The sequence below is a fragment of the Vipera ursinii genome (genome assembly GCF_947247035.1).
Source record: "Vipera ursinii genome assembly, chromosome: 2".
Lineage (NCBI taxonomy): Eukaryota > Metazoa > Chordata > Lepidosauria > Squamata > Viperidae > Vipera > Vipera ursinii.
Genome location: NC_139513.1, coordinates 192,333,184 through 192,355,658, shown reverse-complemented (window position 1 = coordinate 192,355,658; position 22,475 = coordinate 192,333,184). Strand labels below are relative to the sequence as shown.

The window sequence follows — 22,475 nt, the reverse complement described above, 5'->3', positions numbered from 1 at the left end:
TTTATTCACAACTTTCATTTCAACTATTCCACTTATATGGCTTTAGTAGGACAAGTAATGTAATGGCAGTGATATATTTGACCATTATACATCTGAAATGCCCAGCTAGCAAAAATCTTGTGACTATGCCTTATATGTCATGTTATATTTGGCACTCCACTGATTTGGCATTTTAGCAATGTCAGAGAAGAGACAGAGACCGCAGAGAGAGAGAAAGAGAGATGTCAGCATATTTTTAGGCAGAGAGTACACCCCTAATGAACTAGTTTCAGACCTATTACACATTTTTAAGTTGTTTTTTCAGATAAGGAACTTCACAAAACAGTTTACAGTAATAACAAAACACAAATTGCTACAGCCAGTGCAGAGATTAAATCAAAAGCTTAGACTAAAGAATGATAAATACTTTTTAAGTCTATGTAAAGAAATAACAAAGCTAGCAAGTTTTTATTTCTGATCGTTTTCTTTACGAGACAACCATAAACAGATTTTCAGATTACATGAACCAGCAACGTCCCATTTTCTCATTTAATGCCTATAATCCTAGATCCACATTGATAATATGTTTAGCAAATAACAGTGCAATTTTCTGTAAATATATGGTAAGGAAGGACCATCGTACAGCAACGACAACTGTTTTTTCACTTTACTTAGTGAATGTATCGTTTGTTATGAGCAGATGCTATGTCTTTTCTCCGAGGCCATTATTTTGGAATTTTTTGATTCATTGATAATGGAATTTCCTGCTTGGCCTGCTGCATCACGTTTTTATTGATTATTTGTTTCATCACTTATTAATGTACTTACTACGGGACTTTGCATAAAGAGTGACATAAGTAAAAGGAAAAATCCCGAGGCTCAAGGAGCTAAAGTTTAATAATAAAGGAGAGGGGGGAAAAACAGAGGGTACAGGAGAGGACAACTCTTTTACCCATGTGATTCATTCATTCACTCATTCATACTATACTATTTATCATCACCTCAGCAGAATCCAAATAGTTGATAGATAATGATGAGCAAGCTCTGATGAGAAAGACTTCAGAAAAAAGAAAAAGGATTTTTGGCATGCCTTCCCCAATTTGAGTCCATTTTTGGTGCTTATTCATTCATATTCTATTCTGCTATTATTTTAAGCATTGAACAGAAGAAATAAAGACTGCACAAAGATTCATATTTAACAATATGCAGTCCGTACGGTTATTTACAGTATGGTTTGTTTATTTATTGTGCAAACCCACAAATTAGACTAATGGATAAAACCATTAATCAGTGTTAGTCTTGTGTTAAGTACTGAACAAAATAAACCTAATTTATTTGTACATGATAGTTAACTTGTTATACGTAATATCCAGCATTAAAGTTAAATGTCCACAAAAATCCATATTTTAAGTCCAGAGATTTATGTTATAACAACAAGTTAACGTTTAAAGTAATACTTTAATATTTTGCATAATTTTATAGATTCTGAAAAATTACATCTGAGGCCTGCCAACATCCTAATGATACATGGAAGAGGTTTCTGGCCGCAATGTTACTTGGAAACCTGGTTGCATTAGGATTTATCTTCAAGGAAGCATGCCTAGTGTATGGCTGTACATCACTCAATTACAGATAACAAGGCACAATGTCACAGTCAAAATGCCAAGTCTTTTTATCTGATATCAGGACTTTCATATATGAATGGTAAAATCAGAAGCAGAAAATTCACAATATTGTTGAATATTCCTTTCCAGCTTTCAGCTATGAAGGTTGAAAATCAGTCAGAAGGTAAGAAGATGGAGCAGCCCAGACTGGAGGCAAAGCAACGGAGTGTGAAGGTGGAAACTGAGGTGGAAGAAGAGAAGACGGAAGGAAGTGAAGGCCTGATCGAATTCTTCAGTTCCTACCAGGACCTTTTCCAATTTTTTTGCAACAATACAACCATCCATGGTGCCATCCGGCTGGTTTGTTCTAAGAAGAATAAGATGAAGACTGCCTTTTGGACAGTTCTTTTTTTCCTGACTTTTGGCCTCTTGTATTGGCAGTTTGGAATCATTTATAAAGATTATTTCAGCTTTCCAGTCAACTTGAATTTGAACCTGAACTCTGATAGACTTACCTTTCCTGCTGTCACACTATGTACTCTCAATCCGTATAGGTAAGACTGCTGATCTTTCAGGTCTGTGTGTTCTGCTCTCCTGGCATTGGTATTTGGGAAACTGTGATCCGTCTGGGCATTTGATTTATAAAACAAGAGAAGCTATTGATTTTAGTGATGTGAACTAAAGGATTACTTCTCAGTGTTCCTATAACAATTTTTTACATTATTTTTACAAGGCACGGTTACTTGCTACAAAATTTCTCTTGACAAATCATTAGTGCCCAAGAAAAGCTTCAGGATTTTCAGGAGAAATTTAAGTTTTAAATGAAATTACCCTTATATTTCTGTAGATGTTCAGATTGTAGAGGTTGAATTCTTGCATTCTTCTTCAAGGGTGCAACTTACCTAAAGAGACATGGCTACTATTGCAAATTATCTTCCCAGTAATGCTTAATATGGCATCACCATGCCCTAAAAATCTTTTTTATATTTATATTCCTGAGACTGCCTTCATCTTATTCCCCAGTCCGTGAATGAGACAGGCAGCTGCTTAGGTTGTCAATAGCTGCACTGGTGACAGTAATTTTCTCCATATCCTTCCTCAAGGTGTGTGAAAACTGTTAGGCTTTCTCACAAGTCACGTGATTCAGAGCGACTGCAACACAGACATCAGTGACACGGATAAGGGTCAGCAACAAGGACAATAAATGTCATGCTATTATATTTTCTACCAACACAAGGATGAATGAATACCATTATTGTAGGGGAGACATGCTCCAACAGTCAAGAATTCTGGAACTGCTTTTAATTATGTGGTGCTTGGGCTAGAAAGCATAACAAAAATGATGAAGACCAGGAAATTATTAGGATTTAACTTAAAATTTAATTTAATTGAAGGAATGGCAGGAAAGAGAAAGATCGAGTCAATGGATTGTTTTAAAAATTATTCGTAATGGTAATTGATTTCTTTAACAAAATACTATAATGGTTGATGAGAATGGACAAAAACAGAGAATAATCTCAAAAATAGATGCACTTCATCAGTACTGTAAGATAAACTGTTATCATAGGGATCAATTTAAGCTTAAAATAATTTATTACAAAATGACGAAAGATAAGTTGATGGGAATGCAACGACCAAGGCAAAGCTTGGAAGAGAGGGGTGGGGTGATCAAGACTAAGATGGGCACATATTGTTATTGTAGTTGTTGTTGTTGTGTTTTCATGACCTCAGTTGCTTTTCCACTGGCCCTGCCCATTTCTGTGAGTATAAACCTTAACGAGTTACAAAAAGCCGAAAGTGACCCTGGACCTGAAATAGATAGATCTTCCCTGTTCTAGAAATGATACCCTCAGTCCAACAATCTTGGTAAGAATTCCAGCACAGCTGGATCCTAATTCATCTTCTGCTCACCTCCGATATACCGTATTGTTAAAGGGACATGAACTTCAGCCTTCCCGAGCTTGTGCCTTTGGATATGTTGAATTTTGGCCATATTGACAGAGATTTCTGGAGTATTAGTCTCACACATCTGAAGACCAGCAACTCATTAATAATTGGATACTGTATCCCTGAAGCCAATTCTTCCATCTTTTAGGTATAGTGCTTTTCGGAAAGAGATGGAAGAATTGGATCAAATGACCCGACAGACTCTTCTGGAGATGTACAAATACAATATGTCTTTGGAGCACAAATCCTCTCAGAAACGCATCTCTAGGAGTCTATACAATCACATTCAGCGTTACCCATTGCATCGACGCAAACGTGATATACGAGCCAACATGGAGGACAACAACCCCCAAGTGGGCAAAAGTGATTCGAGCATTGGTTTCACCCTGGTAAGCATGATTTCAGATTCTTTTTTGTACAACTATGCCAAGACCCCCTCAATCACCTTCATGGCCAAATTCCTGGATCTGAAAAGCATCCAACTGCTGTGGATTCAATCAAAATCATGAATATGTTATCCTCTCAATATCTATCATATCTCTGTGTGTATTTGAAATGGTAGAGGGTTTCCTGCCTGAGCAAGGGGTTGGACTAGAAGACCTCCAGGGTCCCTTCCATCTCTGTCATTATGTTCTAAATAAGATAATCTTATTACAAGTGGTTAAGATATTTGAGGGCAGTTCTACTGATCACTGAATCCAGTATATAGCATCATCATCATCATTATTATATTACTGAAATGCAAGCAATTAAAACACCAACCATACAGTATACGATTTTTAAAAGATCACACGTGTTACTATTAAAAATATAAAAAGGAAGAAAAATATGTTTTTAATAAAGATCCATATCATATTTTTGTAGATAACTGTGGGGTTGATTCAGTCCTTAAACGTCATTAAATCTAGACTAAACAGAAAAAAATTACTTCATCTTCCGATTTTTGAGAATGTTAACAAGTTTTCAGAAATAAAGAGATTTGCTGAATTCATTACATTAATAATGAGGCTCTTGTTGATTTGTGGATTAAAAGCATCATACGGACATACATCTGATTCTATAGATGGAGAAGAGTCATAGGATCATCTGGGGTCCCTTGTCCAGTGATTCCTTTATAACTGGGAATGTTTGCCCATCTTGCTTAGTTCATTCTTGTTCCAGAATGGATTTAATGGGATTATTTTCTTTTTCAGTGTAATGAAAACAAGACAGATTGTTTCCAGCAAATGTATTCCTCCGGTGTGGATGCTATACGGGAGTGGTACAGTTTTCATTACATCAACATTTTGGCAAAGTTCCCTGACACTAAGGCCCTAGAGGAATCCAACTTCACAAGCTTCATCTATGCCTGCCGATTCAACGAAGTGACATGTAACAAAGCGTGAGTTCCAACATTATTGCTCCATAGATCAACTTAAGTCCCTACCATTCCAGTCTTAGTTCTCATCATTTCCTTTTATTGAAAGTATCAACAACCCACGTTGCTATTATCAATAATTTGATTATTGATGTTGACTGATTCACACTGTCATTTAAATTTATTTCAAAAAACCATAGTGGTAGGTCTGGCTCCTGAGCTTAATGGAAGGAAGTCCTGACATGATCTACATAAGTTTTTAATCACCATTTAGTCAAGAGGTAGTTGGATTATAGTCTGCAGTATAGTCTGCAGTAAAGTAAGAGATCTGCCACTTCATCTATAAAACTAAGTTCCTAAGTAAACTCTAAATTTACCAAGAAAGGGACAGTTTCCAAGATACCAATAAACACATCTAATAGCTTTTCCTATGAGCAGGCATGGAAAACTGATCAGTAGATCTGAACACCTTCTTGGCCTCCTTCTCTGGCTGATCCCCAGAGGAATGTGACAAGGCTTGGCTGACACACTAAACAAATTATGTGTTGAGCTATTTGTGGCTAGATTATTACTACTATTGATGGGAGTAGACAGCAGGTGTAGTCTATACCAACACATCACTCATTCATCACAAAGCCTGAATTTCATTTGATTTAGTGGTGAGTACAACAAATCTTTACATAGGCTTAGACTTCTTAACTGCTTTCCAGGCTTATGGGGAGGGCTGTATGTAGATTTCCGAAATACATACATACAAGTTCATTTCAGGCCTTCCACTGCACACATAAATATCTGATTTGGGCTTGGAGGTGTAATTTTACTCCTTATTCATATCTCAAATCAACATACTCACAGCAGCATCATATGAAGGTAAAGCTAGATGACCCTCAGATTAACTTACTCTTCTGATTAAGAAAACGGAATTGAATGTTTTTACTCAATTCCATTTTATTAATCAGAAGACTAAGTTTGCTTTGTATATAAAATCTTTACTTGGATGGAAATCAAAAGGTACCAATCATGGCTCACTCACCAGGAGAAGGACGTTCTGTGTTTTCCCCTAGCTACTGCCATTTGTGCTCATACCTAAATGGTTTTCGACAAGCAGGACGGTTGTTATGGGAGATTTTTCCAACGGTGCCAGATCCTAAGCTAAGAAGAGTTGCACTTGTAGGTTGAAATGTGCCCCCAATTTGTTAGCCCTTTTAACAAGCTAGGTTCTCAATCACCAGTTCTGTTAAGCATCTGATGTATTTTGTACTGCTCTCATATCTACTTTCCTAACAGCACAGGGAACTCCAATGGACCTACTTCACTGAACATAAAAACATATAAAAATAGCTTCCAAGACATGCTGATATGTACCATATTGAAGTTGTGTAGTCAATAAATTATTTGAGCATAAATTTATTGATGACCTCATAGTTACTCAACAGATAAGATTATATAATAATATCATGCACCCACAACAGAGTAGAAGTGCTATATTTGTGAAATCCCATTGAGTAAAGTGACATTTTTACTTAGTTTCAAAGATCATTTTGAAGAACTACAAAAAGAAGGATGGAGACTTTGGGAGGGGAGGATAAGACATTTTCTCATATTTGCCCCATTTTCATTGCACTCCCCATTTTTCCCCTTAGCATTTCCTATTCCAGGGAGGTTACAAAAAGGAGTCCCTGTGAATTTTACTCCACTAGTTGTTGCCAGCTATAGAGGACAGTGCTCATCTCCATTGGCCATTGAGCCAGCATTGTCCAAAGACATTTCCAAGTCATGACATCACAGAGCACTGTTACCTTCCCACCAAAGTGGTACCTATTTATCTACTCGCATTTGCATGCTTTCAAACTGCTAGTTTGGCAGGAGCTGGAACGAGGATGGGAGCTCACCCCATCACATGGTGCTGGATCTTGAACCTGGGCAGCCAGCTTTCCAGCCAACAATCACAGTATTTTAATTGTTGAGCTACTGCGCCGCCCCCATTCCAGGCAGGGGGATTGTTCTAAAATCAGTAACTTGGAACATGGACATTAGCATTAACAAAAGTCATCTGGGTAAATGTTTTACAGATTAGTTTCTTCTCAATAACTGTCCAACTAGTTTCACTTTTTCCGTTTCTTCTGAAAATGCTTCTGCTTGCCCACCACTTTACATCTCTCTCTCTCTTTCTGTGGATATATATATACACACACATACACACTGTGGAAATACACACACACACACACACACACACACACTTATAATCAAGAGCTAGAGCAACTGAAGCATGGACAGAATAGGATGCAGGTGAAATAAGGGAAAAAAGAGTGATTCCTAGTTAAGCTCATAAGGTTTGTGATGCCACTAACTCTGATGGGATTCATCCCCACAAAGGGAACAGTGAAACAGACAAGATTTAAAGAATGGCTTCAAAATACCTTGGAGGAATTTCTTGGAGGCAATGGTGAGGGAGTCACAACTTGTGACTCATCCAAGCCGACACAGTCCACTGGCCATGCTATTCGAGTCTGATGCCAAGAGCTTATTAACTACCCCCTCTGCTTTTCTCTGACTTTTCAGTATGAGGAAAGCAGCAAAACCAGGAAGTTTATTAAATCCCTAGAGGGTTCCATTTTCATGGTGATGAAATAATGACTATGTGACCACACTTAAAACTGGAATTAGCCACCTTGGTTGGGTCTCTTGTTGGGAACAATATGGCCTTTTAGTGCAGCTGAACATAGGCTCCCTTGGATCCAGTTGGCACCTGGACAAGCCACCATTAGTTCCAGCAGTTGTTTGCAGACTTTGTTAACCTTTCTCTGGCATTTCTTTCACAACTTGCATACACTCCACCCACCCACCCCCACCCACTCAGCCAAGCTTACCTGCTACTGGCATCAAGCTTTCTCCTACATATTTAAAACCATTGATAAATGCCACCTGATTGTACTCAATGCAGGGGTCATAAGCAGTGTGACACAACGTGAAGTTCATCCGTCTCATTTTAGAAGTTGACCTTCTCTAGAGAAGCCCATTCATACATCTATAAGGATTTCCAATGAAAAATCACAAGTAGTTTGAACATCTTTCCTACAATCAACTAAACAATGTTCTAGTTCATTGAATTTTTCTTTAAGGAAGAAAAAAATATGTTGCCTGGCTTGATTTTTTAAAAAAAGTATCTGCAATAGTCTTAACATGGAACAAAAGAGGTGTGATATGTTATTAATTTTTTCTAGTACAAAAAAAAATCTCAAGGTGCAGCATGTACAGTGGAATATGTAGAATTATTTGGTTGAGTTCACACAATACATTAAACCCCAGACTGTTGTGTTCAATAACATGTTATGCCCACAGCATGGTTTATGGAATACTCTGATTCTCACAATAAGCTGATACTGTGTTCTTACATGTTGAAACACAAACCACACAATCCCATTTCAACCTAACCTGGCACAATACAGACAGCCATCTTAACATAAAAGTTCTCTTAGCTGAAATTTTGTGTGTTGTTTTTCCAACATGCAAAATTTCAAGTAAGTGAACTTTTATGTTAAGAGAGTCCCAATAAAGATACTATTCTTTTTCCTCTCAGGGCTGCAAACTCAATTATTTCAATCAGTTGCGTAGTTAGCTTCAATCTTTATTTTTGTTCTTTCAGGAACTATACACATTTTCATCACCCTATTTATGGGAACTGCTACACATTCAATGACAATAGCAGCACTTTGTGGATGTCCTCCTTGCCTGGGATCAACAATGGTGAGCAAATGCCAAAAAAAATGGTAATGAAGGGCTCTTATATCAATAGCCATGAGCCCCTTGTTTGTATGCACAAATAATACTAGGGAGGCCAAAGTGAAAAAAAAAGATTTTTTTTTAATTGTGTTTTCAGTATCCAGGCTCCTCTGGACATAGGCTTAATTGCACTAAGGAGATACTGCAGTTATTTCTTAAAACTACAGAATAGGGAGAAAGCATCCTTTGATTGGGAAGGAATGGAGAAAAATTCTACATGAATTTTGCCATATTGAAAATGAAGTCCAGAATTAAACTTTACATGGCCTGGCTTTCTATATCTACTGATCACTAGGGGCAAAAGAGAGAGTAAGTGTATCTGTGTCCACACTCACGCATGTTAAAAAAGGAGTCTGCACTGTTCTCTTCCTTTTCTAAGTAACTTGCGTTACTCTGCGCTACATCACAGGCGTCATAGTGGTTTGGTGATATTCTCAGAGCTGTCACCATTTAATTCCCTTCTCAATTCAATTGCATTTTTCTTCTAACTCATGATTTTTGTATTTCAAGTTCTTACGAGATTTATTTTCTCTTCCAAATGAAGGAGAGCAAAATACAGGCTCTTAATTGCAGATACATGAGGCTTTCCTACCACACCACATTATTTTTTTATGTAAAATTAATCTTTGGGTTATCTAAAGCAAAGCAACAGCCTCAAGATATTTTTTTACGAAATATATGTACTCTTAACTTTATTTCCATAGTACACAATGGTTAGGCTGCAACTCTTGTGTTAGGTAATTTTATTATCTATGCTGAGAACATTTTGTAAAAAGGTGTATCCAGCAATAGAACTTTCCCTGCTAGTTTGAAGTGATGTTTGCCTATTTATATAACACAGGCCTGGCCTCTATGACTCAATGACAAAGGCACAAACTGTACCTTGACTTTACTCCAACCGGCCTTTTTTCCCCTCTCCAGGTTGTCTTACATCCATTTTTAAGATCATTAGCAAATTCTACTTAAGAATTTTTTTAAGGTCAGCACATTCAGGCATAAGGCCACTGCACTGCTACATTGCAATTTCACCTCAGAAACATATTCAAAACTTTGGAAGGCTACTATGGCTCATCTCATTTGTTTCCAACATTGTTTGGACTCCTTCAACGTGGCAAAATTTCTCTTAAATTTTATATTTCCCTCCCTGAATCACTTGATCTCTTCACATAAATCAGCCTTGGTTTCTATCTCCACAGGCCTTTCTCTCGTCATCCGTACAGAGCAAAATGACTTTATCCCATTATTATCCACTGTGACGGGGGCCCGAGTAATGGTCCACAATCAGAATGAACCTGCCTTCATGGACGAAGGAGGTTTTAATGTGCGTCCTGGCATAGAAACATCCATCAGTATGAGAAAGGTGAGAGACAAGAGGAAGATAAGCCTTGCTTTCAGCCTCTGGGTGGAATTGCTTCTCTTCCAAAAAAAGGAAACATAAGCGCAAGGCTAAAAATAACCGGGCTCAGTTCAGTTCAGTTTGGAGTTTATTAGAACTCATAGTTTGCCAAAAGAAAACATGAGTTATTATGGTGCTGTAAAACTAGAGTCTGTCAACAAACCATCAATACAATGAATTGTCATAAAAACAACCTACCATTTTCTTATCTAGGGGTGTGCGTGTGTTTGTATGTTTGTGTGTTAAAAGGTTAACAAGGCACAGAACAGAAAGAACAGAAAGAACAGTCTACACCAGTAACGTTAAGCTGTGGGAACATCAATTCCCAGAATTCCCCAGCCAATATTCTGGGAATTATATCCATACAGGTCAAAGTTACCGGGGTTGAGAAAAACTGGTCTATACTCTTAAAAGTGTTTACTTGCTTCTATCCCACAATGTAAGAAGCAACTATGACCCCTTTCTTCACTACTTACAAAACACAGAAATCTATTCTGTGAAGTTACAAGATGTCACAGCTCCCAATGAGTGTCCTCCCATAGTGCTGATTTGATTTAAAAAATGGGCAAGGGTTTGTGTGTTTTCTCAATCAAAAAATGCAACTGGCAGTTGGTGGTTAATTGCTGCATCAGAGATTAATATACAGTACTTCACAGCATTCTTATCAGAATGAAATTGGGAAAATAATTCCCTTTTTGGTAAATACGATACAATCCCCCATCCCATGTTTGTGAAAAACAGTGCAATGCATAGCTTCACACAGTATATAATTCTCCTTTCCACTTAGTGTACCATTGTTATGTCAGAGAGATATTTAAATTTCACCATGGAGTACCTACCATCGTTTTCATGGGCCTCCATCACACAGGAAACCTCCTGGTATAACTTTTATGGCTTACTGTGTTATAATAACAAGAATGCAGATAGTCCTTGACTTATGATCACAATTGAGCTCAAAATTTCTGTTGCTAAACCAGGCAGTTAAGTTTTGATCCATTTTACAATCTTTCTTGCCACAATTGTTAAGTGATTCACTGTGATTGTTAAGATAGTAACATGGTTGTTAAGTGAATCTGGCTCCCCTGTTGACTTTGCCTGTCATAACTGTCAAACGTTATCAATACATGTCAGTTGCCAAGTGTCCAAATTTTGATCACATGATCATGGGGGACGCTGTAACGGTCGTAAATGTGAAAGCCAGTCATAACTATTTTTTTCAGTGCTGATGTAACTTTGAACAGTCACTAAATGAATGGTTGTAAGTTGAGGACTACCTGTATGACATTGTTATATTGGCTGGCTGCGGAATTCTGGGAGTTGAAGTCCACACATCTCAAATTCGCCAAGGTTGAGAAACAAATGACCTAAAGTGTACTGAATGCGTTAGCACAAATCTTCAGATGAACATTCCTACTTCGAGTTTGAGTCAGGCAGTACCTTCAGCCAGCCAGCAAAGATAAGATCTGACACCCAGATGCAAAAAAGAAAAAAAAACTGCATTGATTTGACAAGCTGCAAATTGATTGACAGGAAACCACCCAGCGTCTTGGGGGAAGTTACAGTGACTGCACAGAAGATGGAAGTGATGTGCCAGTGAAGAACCTGTTCCCATCTCGTTACACCGAGCAGGTATCACAGAACCACTCTCATTCTGCCCAGCCCTCTCCCTGCATTGGGATTATTCCCATCACCAAATATCTCCCAGCGTGAATGCACAGATGAATATTGAAAGGTCTCTTTTTGTGTTTCTAGGTCTGCATACGATCCTGTTTCCAGACCAGTATGGTAGAACAATGTGGCTGTGGCCATTACTTCTACCCCTTACCCCCAGGAGCAGAGTACTGTGACTCCACTAAGCATGTAGCCTGGGGTAAGTACAGAGAAAGGCAGGGAGGAATCTACCTGTATAATCTGTCTGTAAACCCACCCACCCCCGCCATCAGCTCCTTTTGTTCATAAAAAAATGTTCAATTATTTATTTTTTTATTTTATTTTAATTCCATTTATATCCCGCCCTTCTCCGAAGACTCAGGGCGGCTTACAAGCTTAGCAGTAGCCTTCATTCTATGTATATGCCTGCTTATTAGGGCTTTCACACACACCCCAAGCGGCATTATTTAATACATGCTTATTTATTTTCTATTAGGTTACTGCTATTATAAACTCCAAGCTGAATTTAAAGCAGACCATCTGGGCTGCTTCACAAAATGCCGAAAACCTTGCAAGTAAGTAAGTTTCAAAACTTGTGGAGTTGCATTCCTGGGTCTGGCCAAATTCCACAGAGCTTGCTTGGCAATAGAAGATATTCAGGGAAATGGAACGAACAGATGTTATCCTTGAGCACTTCCATGCAGGCTGGCCTCCCAGTTCTGGCTGTAAGAAGGAACACCCAAGCAGCGAAACAAAAGGGAAGGAGATGGGGCACCTCTGTTTAAATATTCTCATAGATTATTCAAGCTGCAGAGTAATAAACACATGTTGCTCAGATGCTGGCAGGAGGTTCAGCTATGGGACTTCCATCAACCATGCAAGCAGACTTTTGAATGAAGATGCCAACTAAAGAGCTTATCTTAAATGTGCTGGGTGACACATCTTAACTTTTTTACTTTTCTTTAGAGTGACAGCTTAACTTTTTTACTTTTCTTTAGAGTGACAGAGTACCAGCTGTCAGCCGGATATTCACAATGGCCTTCATCTGTCTCTGAGGTAAGAAGCTGAGTTTTGCTGTAAAGACAGTGTTTCTCACAGGAGCCAGTTTTGTATAGTGATTAAATCATCAGGCTAGAGACCAGGAGACTATGAATTCTTGTGCTGCCTTGAGCACAAAGCCAACTGGGGACTTTGGGCCAGTCTAGGAAGGAGGCAATGGCAAACCACTTCCGAAAAACTTCCCCAAGAAAATTACAGAGACTAGGCCAGGCAGGATTCAACCTTGACTTGAAGGCACCTCAAAAAAGTATTTCTCGACTTCTTGGTGCTGGGGAATTCTGGGAATTGAAGTCCACACATCTTAAAGTTGCAAGGATGAGAAATAATTGAAAGTTATGAGGAATGCTTCACACCAATAGATGCAATAGCATCTTCCCTTTATTGCCCTTTCTATAAGCAAAGGACATGGGGCCAAGAGAGAAATGTAACCCATATCTAACCGGTCACTTGGAGGAGAAAAATACTGAAAGCAAAAAGAACAAGCACTCTTTTGCACTCAAGAGAGTGCAATTTTCCTTTCCAATATTTTTTTAATAGTTATCTCTCTCTGTGCATAAGTGGTTAACAGTCCTTGAATTGTTTAAACTGATATTGCAAATCTATCATTTCAGTCCTGGGTGTTTCACATGCTGAACCTGCAGAATAAATACAATGTCATATCTAAGAGGTAAGAGCTCCCCCTATAGATGAAATAATATTAACAGCTGGGGAAAAAGTGTTGGTTAAAGTCAAACCAATGGGGTGAAACAGCAGTGCTGAGGTAAACAAAATGTTGAGGGAAATAGGGGGAAAGTACAATATACAGTATTAACTGCTACAAGATCAGCTGGAAGTATTAGAATGTAAAAGATCTGTGTAGTCCTGGTTATACCATTAGTTAATGGTTCAGGGTGCTATGAGCTCAGAAATTAGGTTAAATAAATCTTTAGTACAGCTTTCCTAATGACAGAACTTCAAGTGCAGAAAACTATTCAGAAGCCCATTCTTCCACAAAATATTAGGTTATTTTAGACTGCCAACCATAAAGTGCTGAAGTTAATGATCAGCAGCAATCCCAGCATCTGAACTGATGCTCATATTAATTACAAGTGCCTGACTCATTATACTATTTGCATATCACAAGTTTAAAGTAAAATTAGACATCCAATAAAGTTAGCTATTAAAAGCTGCACTAAAACTGGTATAGACTTGAGGATTCTGCCTTGAATGTTTGGGTAGTAAAGGCTCCTATTGTAGATATATTTGCCTAGCAGCAAGGTTCATTGAACTAAAGGACATTTATTTTAAGCAAACACGTCCTCAAAGTTGACCCACCAAGATGAAATTATTCCTAAATGAGGCTGAGTTGAATTGCAGTCTCAGACAGATACACCTTTCTAACAAAACTGGACTCATTCCATCTCTCTTCTCTTGCCAGGGATGGAATTGCCAAAGTGAATATATTTTTTAAAGAGTGGAATTATAAAAGCAACGGAGAATCTCCAGCTTTCACGGTATGTCCACACATTTGATTGCATGCTGCCAACAGCCTAAAATATCACAGAACTACCATCTTTAACGACCTTCTGGTTGGTCAAATTCTAGAACTATCCTTATAGGATCTTCTCCGGCATCTTCCTTTAAGACATCTTTCCATTTTTAATAGACTGTATTTTCTCAATGTGGGTGCTATTTGGAAGGTGATAGACAGAATGCAGTGTCAGATAATGCTAATTATTAACACTAATTAGAGCAATATTTTTAGGCATCCTAGGCTGGCAGAGCAAATTCTCTTCCACTAATCAATGGACAAGTTTTTAGTCTATGCTTCAATACTACCTAGCCAGCAGGAAATTTTGAAATTATTTTCAACTATCGTGAAAGGATACCCATACTAGATTGATCAGGGGGGGAAACTATTTTTCTTCCCCTCAATCTACCCATTTATTTAAATAAATGTTTATGGTGAATGTACTCTAGAGTCATGTATTTATTTATTTTATTTTATTGGATTTGTATACCGCCCTTTCCCGAAGGACTCAGGGCAGTTTACAGGGAATTAAAACAAGAAATACAAAAATTAAAAACAATTAAAAAGATTATAATAGTCCCTGAGAGAATAAAAACCCCAATTAAAATTAAAATTAAAATTCTCAGCCTGGGCCAGAGAGCTCGAAGAGCCAGGTCTTCAGGTCCCAGCGGAATGAACGGAGGTCGGGGGCAGTCCTCAACTCTACAGGCAGCTGGTTCCAGAGGGCAGGCGCACCCACTGAGAAGGCCCTCCCCCTGGGTATTGTCCGCCGGCAATCTTTTACCGGCGGCACCCTGAGGAGGCCCTCCCTGTGGGAGCGCACTGGACGAAGGGAACTTGATGCGGGCAGCAGGTGTTCCCTCAGATATCCCGGACCCAAGCCATTTAGGGCTTTATAGGTCATTACCAGCACCTTGAATCTCACCCGGAGGGCAACCGGAAGCCAATGCAGCTCGCGGAGTAGAGGTGTTACATGGGAGTATTGGGAAACCCCCATGACAACTCGTGCGGCTGCATTCTGCACCAGCTGAAGCCTCCGAGTGGTCCTCAAGGTCCCCATGTAGAGAGCGTTGCAGTAGTCTAAACGGGAGGTCACGAGCGCATGAGTGACTGTGCGTAGGGCATCTCGGTCCAGGTAGGGTCGCAACTGGCACACCAGGCGAACCTGGGCAAAAGCCCCCCTGGTCACGGCTCCTATATGGTCTTCAAAATTGAGCCGGGAGTCAAGGAGGACGCCCAAGTTGCGAGCCCTATCAACAGGTGTTCCCTCAGATATCCCGGACCCAAGCCATTTAGGGCTTTATAGGTCATTACCAGCACCTTGAATATCACCCGGAGGGCAACTGGAAGCCAATGCAGCTCGCGGAGTAGAGGTGTTACATGGGAGTATTGGGAAACCCCCATCACAACTCGTGCGGCTGCATTCTGCACCAGCTGAAGCCTCCGAGTGGTCCTCAAGGTCCCCATGTAGAGAGCGTTGCAGTAGTCTAAACGGGAGGTCACGAGCGCATGAGTGACTGTGCGTAGGGCATCTCGGTCCAGGTAGGGTCGCAACTGGCGCACCAAGCGAACCTGGGCAAAAGCCCCCCTGGTCACGGCTCCTATATGGTCTTCAAAATTGAGCCGGGAGTCAAGGAGGATGCCCAAGTTGCGAGCCCTATCAACGGGGGGTAACACCTCACCCCCATCTTAAAGGTGGAATGGTCTGGTTAACCCGAGATGCCAATATGCACAGCCACTCAGTCTTAGCAGGATTGAGATGAAGCCTGTTTCTCCCCATCCAGACCTGGACCGCCTCCAGGCAACGGGACATCACGGCGAGAGCATCGCTGGGTTGGTCCGGGGTAGAAAGAAAAAGTTGGGTATCATCAGCGTACTGATGATACCCCACCCCGAAACCACGAATGATCTCACCCAGCGGCTTCATATAGATGTTGAACAGGAGGGGCGAGAGAACCGACCCCTGAGGAACTCCACAAACAAGAGGCCTCGGGGTGGATCTCTGCCCTCCCGTCAACACCGACTGCGAGCGGCCCAGGAGATAGGAGAACCACCGTAAAATGGTGCCTCCCACTCCCAACCCCGAGACGCCGCAGTAGGATACCATGGTCGATGGTATCAAAAGCTGCTGAGAGATCTAATAGGACTAGGACAGAGGAACAACCCCTGTCCCGAGCCCGCCAGAGATCATTCACCAGCGCGACCAATGCCGTCTCCGTGCTGTGTCCGGGCCTGAAACCCGATTGGTATGGGTCCAGATAATCAGTTTCCTCCAGGAACAGAGGAAGCTGATGCGCCACCACACTCTCAACAATCTTCGCCAGAAAGCGAAGGTTGGAGACTGGATAGTTATTTAAAACAGCCGGGTCCAGGGCAGGCTTTTTGAGGAGGGGTCTCACCACCGCCTCCTTCAAGGCGGCAGGGAAGACACCCTCCTTCAAAGCAGCAGTTATTACTGCCTGGAACCAGCCTCGTGTCTCCTCCCGGGCCGCATAAACCAGCCAGGAGGGGCACGGATCCAACAAACAGGTGGTGGTGCTCAGCCTCCCCATGATCCTGTCCACATCATCAGGGGAAATAGGATCGAACTCAGTCCAGATAATATGCTCAAGACCGTCCGATTCCTCCACGTCAGACTCTGCCCAGTCAGAGTCCAGACCGGTCCAGATCTGAGCGATTTTGTCTGCCAGATTATGACTAAACTCCTCGGCTCGTCCCTGTAAGGCAGGGGTGTCAAACTCAATTTCATTGAGGGCCGCATCGGCATTGTGGTTGACCTCACGGGGCCGGGTGGGTGTGGCCAGGGTGGGCGTGGCCTACTGGGTGGGCGTGGCTAGAGTGCGTATGGCCTACTGGGTGGGCGTGACCAGCTCTACATCGTTCGCATCAAGGGTACCTATGGGGGCCTGGGCAGGAGTGGGACAGATCTGAGGGTCTCTGGGCCAGGGCTAAGGGAGTGGGGGCCGTTCCCTCACTGTTTCCAGGATGGCTTCACGGGCCACATGAAACCACTTCGCGGGCCGGATCTGGCCCCCGGGCCTTGTGTTTGACATGTCTGCTGTAAGGGATCATCCCTCACCTCCTGGTTAAGGAGGGAGCGAGTCACCCTAAACAGGGCGGCCAGGCGATTATCTGCGGACGCGATGAGGGCAGCGAAGTAATTAGACTTCGTCGTCCTTATCGCCGCAAGATAAGACCTTATAAAGGTTCTTAACTGCAATCGGTCAGATTGGGATTGGCTGGACCTCCAACCACTCTCTAGACCCCGTCTCCAACGCTTCATCTCCCGGAGCTCTGCAGAGAACCACGGAGCCCAACGGGATCTGCGCCGGGTCAGAGGTCGCAAGGGTACAACACAGTCAAGTGCCCTGGCGGCCGCCCTTTCCCAGGCATCCACCAGGGCATCCACTGGGCTGTGGGTGAGGGCGATGGGTATAGACCCAAGCGCCATCTGGAACCGTTCCGGGTCCATTAGGCGCCTGGGGCAGAACCACCTGGTCAGTTCCACCACCCAGCGGTGGGGGGTGGCATAACGGAAGACCAGCCGCAGGAGATGATGATCTGACCATGACAGGGGAACAATGGTTGGAGAACCCCCTCCCAGATCATCCCACCATTGTCCAGACAGGAACACCAGGTCGAGGGTGTGACCCCCCACAAGTCGGGCCCTAAATTACTTGGGTCAGGCCCATGGCCGTCATGGAAGCCATGAACTCCCGAGCTAACTCAGACGACCCTCCCAGTGAAGGCAGGTTGAAGTCACCCAGAACTATAAGCCTGGAGAACTCCACCGCCAACCCTGAGAGGGTATCGAGCAGCTCGGGCAGGGCTGTTGCCACACAGCTGGGCGCCAGGTATGTGAGCAACAGGCCCAACTGAGCCCAAGGGCCACATCTCAGAAGGAGGGACTCACTCCCGGCCATCTGTATGCACTCTAGATTTGTATGCTCTGCAAACATTTCTCAGTAATTGAAAACATTTGACCTCAAGTAATTTTACTGTAGGTCTCAGTAATTTTACACTTGATACCATTAGCAAAAGACAAGAATCAGCAGAATACCACAGCTGATATATAGCAGTAAGCGACCAACATTTCACATAGTACAATGACAGGGTAATTTTACCTTAATTCCATCCAACAAATCAAAGTGATAGCCAAAGCTTGATAACCATTTTTTTTTGCAATGTATCATTAAGTATTGGGTTAAATATCAAAATGTAATTTCAACTTTGAGAGGATTGATCCTGCTTTTGAGACAAAAGCAGCATACCTGTTCTTATGTATAAACAGAATGGTTTTCCAATTCCTGGAGCCAACAACAAAACGCCTAAAATCTAGGCAAGCCCAAAGCAAAAGATGTTAGTTCGTAAACCCCCTATCAGTACATTAACTGCACACAGAGAAAAAGCTCTTTTTGAACCACTTTTAATTTTTTTGTTTTTTCCTTGTACAGGTGGTGACATTACTTTCCCAGCTAGGGAACCAATGGAGTCTTTGGTTTGGTTCATCCGTCCTTTCTGTGGTGGAACTGGCTGAGTTGATTTTGGATTTTTTGATCGTCACCTGCATCCTGGTTTTCCGCCGGCTGTACTTATATCAATCTTCGGACCTTTATACACCCAGCAACTCAAATAACTCCGTCTTCCACAACGTACTTGCAGTTCACAAAACTCCACAAGAAATGCCTGCCGAGACTGGGATTGCTGCACTGCCATCCTATAACACCTTAGAAACATTAGACTTACACAGAGTTTCCTTCAGGAGAACAGAATAAAACCCAGACTTTGGATATGACATTGTTATGTATTCCACTTAATGCTGACTTATAGACTCAGCACTTGGAACTAACTGATTCTCACACCCAGAGGCCTGCATGTCATTTAAAAGAATTCTGATGGTACAGACCCAGCGACATGAAATCACCTTTCTTTTTCCCTTTATCCTTGGTGTGCGCGCAATTCCTCAAGTCTGTATCTGTCCACCACCAAACAAAATTAAAAAGATGGATTGTGGGTAAATATTCTTTCCCCCATATATTTTGTAAAATAAGTTTCTACAAATTGATCTTGGTTGTTGCTCCCCATTTCTTTTCTTTTGAGGCCACTTGCTGATCAAATTAAAGTCAAGTGGACAAAGACGCCTAACCCCTTTCTTGTAGGTTAAAAACAAGCACAAGCTTTTCAGAATTTTTCCCATCCCTTGAAATAGCTAGAAGTCTTTGCTGCTTGAAGTTATGCATTTGAAACCGAGAACAGCTAAACAGGATATGAAAGCTTCCTAGGATTAGAACAATCCTAGTACATATACATGGATAAACTTCCATACTTTGAAAAGTAAAGGTTCCCCAGTTCTGGGTCCATGAACTACAAAGGTACACCTCAATCAGTGATTCTTTAAGCAAGCTATATCAAGATCTTTATCCACTTCTCTTCCTTATGAGTAGATCCAAGCTTTGAAGGCTGTATACTTTATTCTGCATTTAATATGGATGTTACGTTTTGCTCTAATATTCTGAGACTCAATATTCAGTCCTGTATTGTGTATCTCCCTCTGAATGACTTCAGTTAAACAAACTGTTTCCCACTCCCTTTGTTCTCCTGAGAGGTAATGCCACAAAACAGTATTCATTCTTGAAGTGTATGGACGGGCTTCATATTGTCACCATTTCCCATTCAACAAATATGATACTTCTCCACAAGCAAAACATAGTCATGTGAACATCAGCTTCCTTTTCTCTTTCAATAGTACTGTATCAAAAAATCCAAGATGGGGTTACATCAGACTTTCTAACTTATGTAGTTAGAAAGCATTGTTGTTTTAATACACATTTGTCGTTTTCTAGCATACAATTCCTCTATGCTAGAAGTTCTGCAGAAACCCACTAACCTACATAGGAAGATAATTGTATGTTATACAAAGAAAAGATTATTTTATGAAGATTCCACTACTGCTCCATCAATCAAGGTCCACCTTCTATATTTCATCTCATCAACAAAAAAGAAAAAGGCATGGATCTCCAGCCCTTCTAATTGAAGAATTTTATGAATTAAGACTTTTAGCCCTTCTCTCCACAAAATATTGTGCTAATTTATGTATTACAGCCAGTGAAAATGGAAAGTTCTTTTAGCAGTGAAGATTTCCATATTGACAATGAAGCAAGAATCCTACCGACATCAGTGTTTCTCTCCCAGTGCTTCCGAGTTCTTAAATATTTCCTTGTTCCTTGACTGCATGTGGACAGCCGCTTCTCTCTTCTCCAAAGAAGACTCTCTCTGAATGTTTACTGATATGTTAGCTTAACCAGATAAAATGATTGTAGCTATCATATTATAAGGGTCCCCTTTGGGGCAAATATTTTTTTGCAAAAAAAAGTTTTGTTTTTGTTTTGCATTTTTAACATTAGGGATATCAAATTAAAAATGTATTTTCTGAAAATGTAAGAGAAAACATCCTATGATTTTGACTGGAAAGTATAACTATGACCAAAACCCAGAGTACCAGTGCCATTCTATAATCATTCATGTTTAAGTTACTTTTGTTGTGTAGCCTCTTCTGGAGACTCTTTAAAAAAGTTAATTATTGCTATTTGTTCTTCTTTTTGGAATCCTCTCCATATCTGTAAGTTAAATCAGTGGTTCTCACCCTGTGGTCCACAGAAAACTGGGGGGGGGGCTGTGACTTTGTCACAACTTGAAGAAATGTTATGATTAAGTGTTGGTGATCCATGGTCATGGTCCGTGGCCACAAAGGGTATGTAGAGTCCGTAGTGAAGAAAAGGTTGAGAACCACGTCTCAACCACGCAATGGCTTCTCTTAGCACTTTTGTATACATTGTATATGTGTACACATACACTGTCAGCAAGTTATAGCTTCCCATTCCATGTGCTATAGTTGGGAATGATGATGAATTGTTAATATACGATAGGACCTGTTAATTTTTTCCAGTACATCTGTAGCAAATACAATACACTCTCTGCATTTAAATCAGCGCATGACGGAGTGTAGAGAAAATATATGTGGCACACAGCAGGTGAAGTAACATAAAGGGGATGGGACTTCAGGCAATGACTGAAGATTGATACCCTATAAGTACACTAGAATAATCCTAATGCCATGTGCCATATTAACAGTGCAAGACAGACAAGTATTGCTCTAATTTCAGTATGCTGTAGTCTATATACTTGTATTGATAGCAGCTGGGCAGGACCTTAATGCACCATTTCCATATCATCTACACATAACCAAAGCAGTGCCATTTGAGAATTGTGTTACTTTTGATCTTACACTCTGATTTGAAGAGAAATAATAGAAAAGTAGATTATGAATATGGGAGAACTTCTGTTACTTCTAGTTTCTCTTGTATGCATAAACTGAGCACAAGTTGTTGTCAAACAGCACAAGGCCTATTGTGACAACATTGTGCTGCCCTTTCATCACTCCTTTCTCATGCAGGGTCAGCAAATTCATGAATTCCTTTTATAGATCTGAGACCATCGTACAATTCTTTTGCACAGTAGCTTTATATTTAAACACAAGGATTTGAACAAATTCTCATGTGTTCTCAACCACTGTATCCAAGACATTAGTTGTATACCGTTTATTTCCACACTGGAACTAATTAGGAATATTATACTGTTAGCATTTTGTTCTCTTTGACATTTGTTTATTCTGCTTGTAACAGTTATTTTGCTAAATTTGTTTATGCAAAAGAAATAGAAAATGCATTATGCTAGTACAGTACAATGGGGGGGGGGTCTATACAGGAGAGGCAGATTAGGCAAAACCAAAAAAAGGGATATTTTTAAGCCCTAGTCAAAGGCTGCCCTTGCTCTGGATTCTTCCAAAGATCTTGCCTGCTGATAACTGCAGCCAATTTTGTAAAACTTCTACAAGGCCATATCAGGTCCAAATTAAGCACAAATGCTGCTTGTCTACTCAATATTCAGTGCAACATCCCATTGTGCAATTGTACATATCAACTACTGAGCCATAATGCAGCCTGTTTTATGCAGCAACGAACAAGAATCCACATGGATGAAGATCAAGTTTGCCAGCTCTCCTGCATCTATCTATCTAGATGCCAGGTTGGCCACTTGTGATCTATCTCATATTAGATTATACATGTTCAGACAATACTATTTTAGTACTCTTATTTCAGTCTATGTTCTTCTGCTTTACTACCTGCAAGT

The 22,475-nt window shown here is 40.8% G+C and overlaps 1 protein-coding gene across 1 annotated transcript; it reads left to right on the top strand.

Annotated features, from left to right (window-relative positions):
• Window positions 1–1,742: 1,742 nt before the first annotated feature.
• Window positions 1,743–19,510, top strand: SCNN1A (sodium channel epithelial 1 subunit alpha; the record flags this gene model as incomplete). The annotated part of the gene is made up of 12 exons (XM_083352083.1): window positions 1,743–2,137; window positions 3,679–3,919; window positions 4,724–4,911; window positions 8,534–8,634; window positions 9,867–10,030; window positions 11,597–11,695; window positions 11,819–11,936; window positions 12,213–12,291; window positions 12,715–12,772; window positions 13,387–13,442; window positions 14,193–14,268; window positions 18,740–19,510. 12 exons carry the CDS (start codon window positions 1,743–1,745, stop codon window positions 19,058–19,060), a joined length of 1,896 nt encoding a protein of 631 aa, XP_083208209.1. The 3' UTR covers window positions 19,061–19,510.
• Window positions 19,511–22,475: the final 2,965 nt, after the last annotated feature.